The following is a 13,073-nucleotide window of genomic DNA, read 5'->3' as shown; positions in this document are numbered from 1 at the left end:
ATAGAGCAAAATTAGAGAGGAGAGAGAGAGAGTCGAGTAACAAGAAAACAGAAATATTACGTACAAAGAGAGAGAGAGAGAGAGAGAGAGAGAGAGAGAGTCGAGTAACAAGAAAAAACAGAAATATTACGTACAAAAAGAGAGAGAGAGAGAGAGAGAGACTGAATGAGGGCCGGGATAAAAAGTAACCAATGAAAAATCAGTAACAAAACAAATGTAAAGTAAGAATTGGACAAAGGGAGAGAGAGAGTGACGAGATAATAAGTTAACCATTCAAACTCAAGATGACCAGAAACCGATAATATCAAGTACACATAGAACCGGCGGCGAGCGAGAGAAACGAGGACGAGAGAGAGAGAGAGAGAGAGAGAGAGAGATAATTCGAATGAAACCCTATCACTTACGTAAGCTGGCAATATGCAACCACTAATGGATTCCACCTCTCGGTTTCAGGTCTACGTAACGGCTCGAACTCACGTTGGATTGTCACCGCCTTCACGCCCGATGATCGCTCGCACTTCCGGGTCGCCTCCTATAGCCCCGCCCACGCGCCACGTCGCGTCGGGCAACAGCACTGGGGTATGGGTGTGGCTGGGTAGGTGGATGGACGGCGGGTGCCCAGTCACGCATTTCACATTACAGACAAGGTCTCCGATGGCTGCCACATGGACTACACGTAAGTTCTCTCTCTCTCTCTCTCTCTCCTTCTCTCTCTCGTCTCTCTCTCCTCGTCTCTCTCTCTCTCTCTCCTCTCTCTCTGTATATATATATATATATATATATATATATATATATATATATATATATATATATATATACATATATATATGTGTGTGTTTGTTTGAATAAACTCTTCTGTTAAAACAGGATACGTCTAAAGTATAAAAGACCCATTAAAACACTCTGGTTGTAAGCTAAGGACTATATTTCGGTGGACTGACTTCCACTACTTGATAAGAGTGGAAGTAAGTCCACCGAAATGTGTGTGTATATATGTTTATATATATATATATATATATATATATATATTATATATATATGTGTGTGTATACTATGTGTATTGATAAATGCCAGTAATAATAATAATAATAATAATAATAATAATAATTATAATAATAATAATAATCTATGATAATGAGTCGAAGAAGAAATAAAAAAAGCTTAGATTTGTTTCTGTTTGTTTACAGTGGCGAGCAGCTTAGCTCCCCAAGACGTGTACGAAGTAGGAGGTCTCCGGCCGGGTATGAACATAGGCCTAAGACTGACTGCCCACAATGCGGCCGGAGCAACAACCACAACGGTCAACGTCCACACAGGTCCTGGGGGCGGTCTGGGGGCGCAGCCAGCAGGGGTTTTAGAAGAAGCCCCTCCCAATCACCTCCACACAGACCCACGCCTTCTGGCTTCTGCGGCAGCGTCAGCCTTGGCGTTGGCTTTAACCGTGGCTGCGGCAGTGCTGTGTCTCAGACGCAGTAAGCTACTTGTTCTTATACTATGCTCTGTTTTTTTTCATCTGTCCACCCCCCTGTGGTGTTTGCGTATGGTAACACTGCGTCCTGGGCTTTAGATAGTTACGCTATGTGTAAGTTTTAGGTAAATAAAAGGATATCTGGATGTACATTTGCAACTGAAAAGTGTTTTAATAATTTACTGTACGTGAATTACACCGTTAATATCCGAAATAGGATATTATTGTTGAATGTAAGCTGAATGTAGCTCTCTAATGCCCGGGACGCAGTGTTACCATACGCAAACACCACAGGCGGGTGGCCAGATGGAAAAAAACCGAGTATAATTTGTCGTGTTGCTTTACTTCTTGACGGTATTACCTTATATAGTTTCCAAATGTCCCTCCTTTGGACACTAGGGGCACCGCCCTCTTGAATCTTTTCAAACAAGGTTCCTCGAGTTATAGTTTTCCGTAGGAGAGTGGTGCCATCAGTACACCTCACGCTGTGCACTCTAGGCATTACTTAAAGTTGATTGCAGTATCCCTTCGACCCCTAGCTGCAACCTGCAACCCCTGTCATTCCTTGTTCAAGCGTCCGTTCATATTTTATTTTCTTTCTTCCATCTTACTTTCCAACCTCTCCCAACAATTGATTCATAGAGCAACTGCTTTGAGGTTCTCCTGTTACACCACTGAAACATTTTTAATGTTAATTTCAATTCAGCATTGAATGGCCTCATATGTCCCAGCACGTGCATTTGGCCTAAATTCTATATTCTATTTTATTCTCGAGGATCGTTCAATCATAATAGTTTTATGAAAGCTCGCCTCATATCTCTGGAAGTCACATTTGCTTCGTTCCTGTTGTCCTAACGAGATGATTTCATGAATTAGAACTTCAGAAGGTCAAGATAGGATTCAGTGCATTACTTCCCAAATGCAATTCTTGTATTTTAATCATCTACGTAGATTTTTTTCTCTTTACTCATTAATTTCTTAATTCATTTTTCCTTTTTAAGAAGTGAGATCTCTTCTTCCTGAATTTCCCATTACTTTCTGTTACTTTTGTCTAATGAAAACCATATTCTTTGAAACCCTGAATTGTATGTTAGTGGGCCCATGCGGGCTTCTTCCATATGAAGAGAGTTTAGCTTCTGAACAGCAACAATGAATGATAATAATTACCCCAAAAATTTATCATTATGATTTCCTGCAGTAGATTTCCCTTCCTCCACAGGAGCTGCTGCGGGGAGAAGAAGCAGGACCTCACAGGAGGACCAGGAGGCCGAGGAAAACAAAGCAAACCTACTCCACCAGCGGGATTCCTACTACGCCACCGTCAGGAAGCCCCAGCCAGTACCTGCAACCCTCGAGCGGATTCCAGGTACCAGGGAGAAGGAGACAGGTACCTCCTTGAAATAAGCCGCTGAGTTCATTTCTTGGACTAACCTCACTCGTTTCTTTTACCACGTCGTGTCTTTTGCCGAAAGAGGAAATGCGTTTTTATCGTCGTAATTTATATATTTAAACAGATAATTTTATTTTATTGACGGCTATATCATGTGAACAGGGGCCCCCAAAAGAAAATAGATAGCATTCACTGCGTAAAATTTAAACCATTCTGCTTTAGAATAACTCTTCTTCAAGTATTTGATATCAAGATACAAGCTCATAAACCACCTTTTCAATTGTACCCGTACTTGCGTCTTGTAAAAGAGCTCTCTGCAAGTCCAGTTGTTTTATTAATGAAGACGGCTTATGTACTACTATCTTTTATCCAATTATCAAATTTCATTTCCTGTTCTCTCTGTAGTTGCTCGTGACCCCGACTGACGTTGATCTACTTTCTCTCTTTTGCCAACCTTTCGCGTCGCTCTGTCTTTTTCTGTGTACAATGTCTGCTTAACAAATTTTCAACATAAAAAAAAAAACTCTCAACTCTTAGTTCTCAGCAGTAATATGCACGCTTTTTCATCCATAAAAGTACATTTTCTTGAATACTACTCTTCTACGGTTGTAAATCAATACGTAATCTAAATTCTGTATTAATTACCAACACTGTTTGCCAACAAAATGTTTTACAATGGAACTGTTCTGGATTGAGACCACAATTCTTTCGCACAATTCTCCACCATTATAGGCCTTTCTCTCTCTATGTTCAATTTCTCCTTTACTGGACGCTGTGCAATGAGATCCTCTTTCGTTGTCACAGACCTTGTAAAGACAGTTACTGTCATTATTCATGAACATTTAGTTTCACTCATAGATTTATTTAAAGCCTTTCCATGATTGCAGTAGATCAATACTCATTCAAACTATCAGGAATTCATTTTAGAAATCAGGTGCAAGTCTTTTTATTCATAAAAAGAAATCAAATGCCTCGAAGATTTCGGCAATTGACGATAAGTGAAAAGGCCAAAGAAATAGTTGGGTTACATAACCTAGGAGGTAAACGTTGGTGCGTTTGATTCAGAGATGGTAATTGCCAAAGTATTTCGTAAGTTACCCCGCACTGGGCTACCGATAACAGCAATCAATCGAAAACTTTTAACCTCTCAAAATTGAGCAATTTTTCAATTCGTGTGTGAGTTGTCCTGCAAAGTTTTTGGTGTTAGTAAATAGTTACTAAGGTCAAATTTAGATAGATCTTTTCTCTGGAATTTCTGCAAAATGAGTTTCTCAGAGACACAGCTTTACCTACGAGTATATCCAAGTGAACGCAAGTTTCTTGAGTTATTTAGTTACAGTGGCCATATTTACACAAAGATTTGCTCAGATTTTTCAGGAAATTATCTTTCCTAAACAATACACGTGTTCATCTGTTTCCAAGTAAATGTAGACCTAAAAAAAAAAAGAAGAAATCTGATATTCTTTAAAGTTATTCACGTTTCCTTTCTCCTGCTTGCCTGCCCCACTCAGAATACTCGGAGGACATCTACCCATATGCCACATTCCAGTTGGGCGAGGGCCGTGGAGGACAAGATGACACCGCCACTGCCAAGTTCCAGACATTTGTTTTCCAGGACTCGAGATACGGTGTCACCGAGGCTCATCCTCCATCTTCTGTAAGTTTTAAAGTTTTGCTTTCTCTGCTGTTTTGTGCACACACACACACACTCATATATATATGTGTGTATATATATATATATATATATATATATATATATATATATACATATATATATAATATATAGATATTCTTATAAATGTCTATATGTATTTATATATATATATATATATATATATATATATATATATATATATATACGTATATATATATGTATATATATATACGTATATATATATATATATATATATATATATATATATATATATATATATATATACGTATATCTGTGTATATATATATATATATATATATATATATATAATATATATATATATATATATATATATATATATAGAATTTATGACATGTCTGTAAGCGTGCATATATAAATATATATACATACATATATATAAATATATACATACTACATATACATATATAATATATATATATTAATATATATATATTATATAATATATATATAATACTAATAATGTATGTATGTCTGTTATATATGCACACTTATGGAAATTGTCATAAACAAAATTGTATTGCAATTGTTGCACAGTCTATTATAACTGAAAGCCTTAAGACAAAATGAAATAATAGTAGTTTTTAAAGGATTTATATTATATATAGAGAAAAAAATAGAATCATGCCAGGATATTAAAAAGAAAAAAAACTTTTGTCTCCATCTGAAGGATATTGGAGACGGTGTCATGGATACCTTTTAACGGTTGTTATTACAATTTGTGATAAGAACTTCCACATCTACACACCATTGGTACCTTCCTTTTTGTCGGTTGATCATATCCTAAGATTCACAGATTAAAACGTCCACAATAATTCCCGCTATATTCAGGATTTGCGATCTTTTGATATCTAACCTTTAATTTAAATGAACATTTGCATAACAGACATAAATTGGCAGGTACACGAATATCAATATGCGTACATAGTTAGTCATATATTTTATTAGAATTGATACGAAGTCTGCTATCTGTAAGTAAAACTTAACAGACAGATATTCAAACAAAATAGTTCCAAGATGCGGACATACATAAACAGATCATTAGGTTAACACTATATTTTTAAGAACTAAGTACAGAGAATTCTGTAGTTTTATACCAGTGTGAAATAATAATTTTGGTATATGGCCCAACTTGCGACACTCAGTATATTTTTATTATTGCACTTTCAACACATTGTTCAATGCATGTGTATGTTTGACGTGAATATAAATGGCATCGATCACATGTTTCTGTTTTTTGCATCAGATTAGTGTCACTGTTTCCCATCTCTTTGTTTTTTTAGTGCGATTAAGGTTTAAAAATCCCGTAGACTTCAGGAGTCGCTACAATCCTTTGTTTGTTTTTTTTAATAATCAAGTCAGGTTAGCCAAAGTTCATCGTAAGTGGAAAGACAGGTCTTGTAGTCTTGCTAAGAACCCCATTCTAGATTTAGTGATGATACAGTGTTGTCAGACTTTAAGCATCTGTGACTTTCCCCTCTCACCCTCCATCCACCGATCAAACAAAACAAACACCCAAAAATAACAAACAAACACACACCACCACATCCCATGTGCTCACCATCAGCCCACTCGCCCCACGCCGATAAAGGCCCACGGGCGCAGTCGAAGCCATGGGCGTGGTGTGGGTGGCCCCAGAAGTGAAAGTGAGGAGTATGATTCTCTTCAGTCGGATACGGATACCGAACACGCCACCTCTTCCCGGACGGAGTCTTCCATCCACCTGGATTCGGCCACCCTCGAGAACCACGCCTCCCTCCACCTCCCCCTCGACCCCCATCTAGCCACGCTGGAAGGGGGTCGCGTTGACCCCCACTTAGCCACCCTGGAAGGCCGGGCCGATCCCTTGGCGTCCCGTAGGTCCAGCAATAGAAATGTCCACCATAGTGAGTGTTTAGTGATGTTGCTCTTGATGTTTCTGTTTTCTTTTAGTTTATTTGCTTTTGTTGTGGGAAGGGGTTAGTGTAGAGGTTTTCTCCCTTCGTCGTCGTTTACAGGTGTTGTGACGTCACCATACTGAGTGTTTATGTTCATTACTAATGTTATTCCTGTTGCTTTTGTAGTGCTGAGGCTTTGCAATTACTTAACTTTCATCTTCTGGTGTTTAATGTAGTGTTCTGTAACTCTCCAAAATTCATTCCTTGTTTCCATCTTTTAGCTAAGTCTTCAGGTCTCTTTTCCTTCTCTTACCTGCGATATTGTCTAGCTTTTCCTGTGGTCCGTTTAATTTGCAATTTTTTCCCTTATTCTTCCAATAGAAGTTCTTTTTAACCATGGTATACAGTTGCTCTGGCTATGTTAAATTTGGCAAAGTAATTGTATAACCGTTTATCATTATATATCAGTCTAGATGGTTATAATTTTTAAAGAATAAAAGATTACTTTCTGTTAGTGTTTTGCTATAAAATCTTGTTTTAGAACTTAAAGAAAAGATCCAGTTGTTGGAACCATGTTTCATGATAAAATTAATGGGCAGATGCTTTTTCCAACCATAAGTTATAAAAATTTCAGGAAGAATAACATTGAAATAGAAGATGTTTCGGGCAATTGTATATTTTTGGAACATTCCAAAATACCTGTGTTCCTTTCGTTGATGTTTATAAATTTTTTCTGTCCCGCGTATGTATCGAGTTCTTGAAATATAACATAACTTGTTGATTTCCTAAGCAGTTCATGTCAGCTAAGACTGTCATCCTTCCCCTTATCAGTCATTTTCTTTTTTTTCCACATTCCTTGTTAAAATACTTTTGGTTTTTGTAGTGTAGGTGGCATCCACATTTGCCTCTTTTCATTTGTAGGTAATAGTTTTAATATCAGTTCGTAGTTTCTGCTTGAACTAAGAATATACGGATATGAACATACCACCCAACATTTTTGTTACGATACTATAATGGGTAAATCATTCAAGTTATGTTTTGCAGTCTGATAGAGCACTGTGGATTTACTTAAGGATCATCTGTAGCTGCAAGTGAATGGATAACCTATTTATTTCATTTGTGTTTCATTTCTGCAGATCTCATTTATCATGCCCCTGAGTCCAGCACTTCAACGGAGCCCTCCCCCATCTGCGAGCGGAAGTCCTTCCCGCGAAAGACTGACATCAGCAAGATGGGCCGAGTAGGAGGAGCCTTCAGCAACCGGGGGTTGAGTAAGATGGCGGCCAACATCCGAGGTGTTAGCGGCATCGGTGCAGGAGGAGGAGGAGGAGGAGGAGGAGGTAGCGGTGCAGGAAGTGGCGGAGGCAATCAAGAAACGAGTCTTTCAATACTGAAGAAGAGCACCGCCACTCCTGGGTCGGAATCCAAGAGCTCAGACGAGAGTAAGTACGGGTTCACGCGCAGAATCACTCCTCCCGTCGGCTTCTCCGGCAGCCACAACGAACTGTCGGAGGCTGAGTGTGACCTGGAGATCCGGAAGCGGAACAAAGAAGGTGACGCTTCCGTCGGTGCTTACATAGGTCACTCAAGGTCACAGTTTAGGTCGTATACGTCGGGTAAAGACAATAAAGATTATAGTATTAAGGTTTAGGCCAATTCTTGCATTCCCCTTTCCTTATGGATTAGATTCTTCGTATTGGCTGACAGTATAGTAAACAACAATTACATTAGTATTAAGATCATCTGATTTGTAAAATACCCGGAAATCTGTGTGCTGAGTTTTTATAGCAAATCACAATTTTGGAAACGTCGTTCAGTGATGAAGTCTTTCACATAAGATAAAACTCATGCTAAATCGCGTCTTGGGAGCTGCATGTTTTTTTTCATTTGCTGCTGTAACTCTTCAGTGAAGTTTTTCGTAACGAAAGTGATATTATATAGTGAATGATGTCCCTGCAAAATATTAGCCCTGTTCCAAAGACGCCTGGAATAAGACAATGTAGCGCCTGTAACGTGATAACCTCTGTTCGTTGAGTTCGTTCTAAGGTTCCAGTGGTGCAAGGGATAATGTTGAAGTTAATTGAAATATCAGAAATGATTTCAATTTTTTTAAAGGATGCAGATATATGAATGTATTTCACAAGAAAACTAGGAAGATGTTTTTCAATTACAGCATGTACTGGTGCGTCTGTTGAGGGTTGTAAATAGTGTTATTGCATACATGGAATATTTGACGTCACACTGTGGTGTAGTTGGCGTTGACATTTTTATATAAAGTTGCTCTATAGAGACAATGTGATGGAGATTTATGAATGTAAACTAAGTGTGATCAGATTTACTGTTGTGGAAAGAACTGATTTTATTTAAAATATACTGTTGTCATATGACGTTGAGAACTGCTATCGGCCGTGCGTTCTCCGGAGGGAAAGAGGATTTATATGATGTTGATAGGAAATTTTAATTGCATGAAATCAGTGTTTTGTAAGATGCATTACCTGTGTAACTTCAACCGATATTCTATTAGCAACCTGTTGATCTATTTCTACTCGAAAAAGTCGTCTGTCATTCTATCTCATGTGACCTATTTTGTCATAATTTTTCGTACTTTTTTGTCATATATTTCCGTACTCCGCTGTTACTGGGAAAATAACGTTTCTAAGTGTTATCTTAATGTTTCTGTGATACTGTGAGAACTGTTGCTGTGAAAGAAGAAAAATACGATTATATGATCTGGCTATTACCCGTATGGTTAAGGTTCAAATTTTTGATAGTACAATTAAAAAGCTTTATGTATAAATCGTCTGGTTTTTTTTTACTGACCCTCAAGCAGTAATTAAAACTATATATTTCTTCGTACAGATTTTTTGAGCAACTGGAATGATGGCGCGCAGCTGCGAAGCTCAATACTTAACTATACTCCGTTTTTTCCATCTGTCCATCCGCCCGTGTGGTGTTTTTGTATGGTAACACTGCGTCCCGGGCTTTAAATAGTTACGCTATGTGTAAGTTTTAGGTAAATAAAAGGATATCTGGGTGTACATTTGCAGCTGAAAAGTGTTTTAATAATTTACTGTATGCGAATTACACAGTTAATATTCGAAATGGGATATTGTTATTATTGTTGAATGTAAGCTGAGTGTTACTATCTAAAGCCCGGGACGCAGTGTTACCATACGCAAACACCACAGGTGGATGGACAGATGAAAAAAAAACGAGTATAGTAAGCTTTGCAAACAAGGTGTTTTAAAAGGTATGAAGATTTTGTGTGAAATTGTTGTATAGTGTTACGCATCTACTTTATGGTAGTATCTCGTCGTTCAGCTGTTGGAAATAGTTTGCATTGAGGATGGGGGCAATCCCCCCACCCCCCTTCCACAAAAGACAGTCAAGAAAGGTATCTCACTCAGCTCTAATTAACCCCACGGCAGATCCTGAATTTCCTTACTTTCTTCGGTGTCTCCAGAAGCGCTCCAGAATCAATAGAAGTGTGACTTTTTTTTAATGAGTCTGCCATAGTATGAGGAAATTTGCCCCGTATCGGTGCTCTTTTAAAAGAGTAAGTATAAGAGCATAATTGAAAACGGTGGTACATCAGATGGGCACAAGAAACTCGCATCCATACAAGGATCATTATCGATAGATATGAGACAGGAGTTTTATATTCTTGTTGAAATAAACACTATTCCAAACGCTGGTAGTTATTTTGAAGTGACAATTATATTCTGGTTAAAATAAACACTATCTCAAACTCTGATACTTATTTTGAAGAGACTATTATATTCTGGTTAAAATAAACACTATCTCAAACTCTGAAACTTATTTTGAAGAGACAATTATATCCTGGTTAAAATGAACACTATCTCAAACTCTGATACTTATTTTGAAGTGACAATTATATTCTGGTTAAAATGAACACTATTCCAAACGCTGGTAGAAGCGCCTCAGTAGCGTGTCGGTATGGCGTTGGTGTGCCACCTCTGTAGCCGCAAGTTCGATTCTCGGGCATTCCATACAGGGGTGAGAGATGTGTATTTCTGGTGATAGAAGTTCATTCTCGGCGTGGTTCGGAAGTCACTTAAAGCCGTTGGTCCCGTTGCTGAATAACTATATACTGGTTCCATGCAACGTAAAAACACCATACAAACAAAAAAACAAACGCTGGTAGTTATTTTGAAATGACAATTATATTCTGGTTAAAATAAACACTATTCCAAACGCTGTGACAATTATCTTCACTCGGTGACAGGTGATTTCAGTCTGGTAAGTATCAGAACCGACATGATCTATAAAATTGAGGGGGTCTGAGTAGCCCTGATAAATCGACCGATCAATCAGCATAGGATAAAAGATATGCTGAAGCTAGCTTCTCTCAGAGAGAGAGAGAGAGGAATCAGCTTACACAGGATAACGTAGCTGGAATACCAAGCTTGGTGGTATTAGTGACGGATGAATGTAACATGCCGTAATTTCTGCAGTTTCAGTAGTTTTAACATTTGGGTGCTGATAATTATGACCCATGAGATTTCGACGCAACTAGCATTCAAATTTTACAGGTATACTGTAGTTTCGAATTGAGAGGTGATAAAGAACCCTAGGTTAAAATAATGTCAGCCCATAAAACCTCTCTCTCTCTCTCTCTCTCTCTCTCTGTCTCTGTCTCTCTCTCTCTCTCTCTCCTATTTTTCAGCGTTTTTATACTCTTCTTATCCCACAAACCTCTCATATCATCCTGCTCACACACCCAACGGAACTTAAGCATTTAATGGACTTTTCATGCATCGCAGTTTAAAGACAATAACGAAATCCTTAAAAAAAGAAAAAAAAAGGAAAAGGGAAGAAAAAAATGAAGCTCGAAGGAAAAAAGGCGATGGAAAAAAAAAAAAAAAAAAAAAAGAGAGAAAAGCCCCGAAATAAAAGAGAACCCCGCGGGCTACCACGCCAACAACAACAGCAAAAGTAAATTCGGAAAACAATAGCCCAGTAAGCACTCCACCCGGCGCATCTCGCACTTCCCTTGTTTTTCCTCCGAATTACCAGCAGTCGAGGATTGTTTTGATGGCGGGGTCCCTTAGCTGCTGCTGCGGCTGCTGCCTCTGCTCCTCCTCCTGCTCCCGCTGCTGCTGCTGTTGCTGCTTCCTCTCCTGCTGTGGCCGTTGGCACAAACCTTCCTCCGTTCCCCCCCGTGCCTCTGGGCTTCTGACAACACTCTGTGGCAACAGCTGCCAACGGTGCCAAGGGGCGGGCGGGAAGTATGAAATAGAACAGGACGGAAAAGGGAGAGGGGGTAAAAAAAAAAAAAATGCCGAGGAGAATAGGAGGCTGACAAAATGGAAATGGTTCGAGAAACGCCGAATGGAATGAAGGGGAAAAACAATTTCCAAACCGGCGGTGAAGGTTAGTGACTGGAAAGTGAAATCAATTAGGCGTAGAACAACTTATTTTATGATCAGGCGTCTGGTGTATTTTGTGGCCATGTTCTTCAGCGTGCTCGTTATTTGTGGCTAGGATAGACGAGTTAGGAGAAAAAGAAGATGATCCTTCAGGAAGATTTTAAGATGACAGTAATTTCCCCACGTTTTAAAATCTGGTGTGTATCGACGCTGTTAAATTACGTGTAAATAAGTGTAAGTGCCCAAATGATTCCGAGATGGACAGAAATGATTCCTTAAACACTGAGGAAAGTAGTTTAAATCTCTCCATGTTAAGAGACTAAAAATATTTTGAGACGCTACACGCATGCGCGTCAGCCCGCTCACATAGCAATTTCGTAAAAGTGAGCTACATGCCTGGCTTCAAGCCTAAATTTCATATTCCATTCCATTCCTAATAGAGCTACATGATAATCTTGCGTATAATGCCATGAAATTGAATGATTTAGCAGACCTAGTCCCTTAGACACTTGTTTCATTACTTGGTCATTTTTTTAGTCAACATTCAAAGGTATCTATCGTAATAGTTTAAAACTATAATGGACCAACCTCAGAAAACCAAAAAGAAACATTTGAGAGGAATATTTCTGGTCCAAACGTTCGCTCACCCATGCATTCAGATAAGTCTTGCTGATATTCACATAATCCTCGTAGTTACGCTGAAATCATCGAAGGCGGCTATAAATAAATGTCAAACATGATTGACGCAGATACAGGGACCGTAAATGGAACAGCTCAGTTTATCACTGCGTGCTAAATCCGCCTTCACAATCATTAGCGTGATCGGTATGGTCTTGGCCTGCCACCCCGGTGGCCGCGAGTTCGATTCTCGGGCATTCCATTGAGGAGTGAGAGATGTGTATTTCTGGTGATGGAAGTTCACTCTCGACGTGGTTCGGAAGTCACGTAAAGCCGTTGGTCCCGTTACTGAATAACCACTGGTTCCATGCAACGTCAAAACACCATAAAAAAAAAATACAATCATTAGGTCTACGTGTTCTGTAATTTGTGTTATAGAGCAATACTAGTCGGCAAGATGAAACATGGGCAAGAAAGCTCTTGGGTCAGGAAGCATAGCGAAACAAATATAAACTTTTCCAATATGCAATTGTAAACTCAGTAATCCTACTATGCATTTCAGGAATGGCAAAGTTATCGTTTTTCTCAAATATCTTTCAAACTAATCATTTGATCGAAATGGTACTTTGACACAGTG

The 13,073-nt window shown here is 38.7% G+C and overlaps 1 protein-coding gene across 1 annotated transcript in view; it reads left to right on the top strand.

Annotated features, from left to right (window-relative positions):
* The window catches only part of LOC135219217 (cell adhesion molecule Dscam2-like), a 275,739-nt gene extending 266,514 nt beyond the window's left edge, over positions 1 to 9,225 (top strand). The window contains 6 exon segments of the mRNA XM_064255786.1: positions 454 to 676; positions 1,188 to 1,472; positions 2,688 to 2,855; positions 4,370 to 4,515; positions 6,119 to 6,437; positions 7,565 to 9,225. Of these exon segments, the coding sequence (XP_064111856.1) occupies positions 454 to 676; positions 1,188 to 1,472; positions 2,688 to 2,855; positions 4,370 to 4,515; positions 6,119 to 6,437; positions 7,565 to 8,079 (1,656 nt within the window). The 3' untranslated portion in view covers positions 8,080 to 9,225.
* Positions 9,226 to 13,073: the final 3,848 nt, after the last annotated feature.

This window comes from Macrobrachium nipponense, chromosome 1, assembly GCF_015104395.2.
Source record: "Macrobrachium nipponense isolate FS-2020 chromosome 1, ASM1510439v2, whole genome shotgun sequence".
In the NCBI taxonomy this organism is placed as follows: domain Eukaryota; kingdom Metazoa; phylum Arthropoda; class Malacostraca; order Decapoda; family Palaemonidae; genus Macrobrachium; species Macrobrachium nipponense.
The sequence above is the reverse complement of the archived record's forward strand: the minus strand, read 5'-3'. Positions and strand labels throughout refer to the sequence as shown.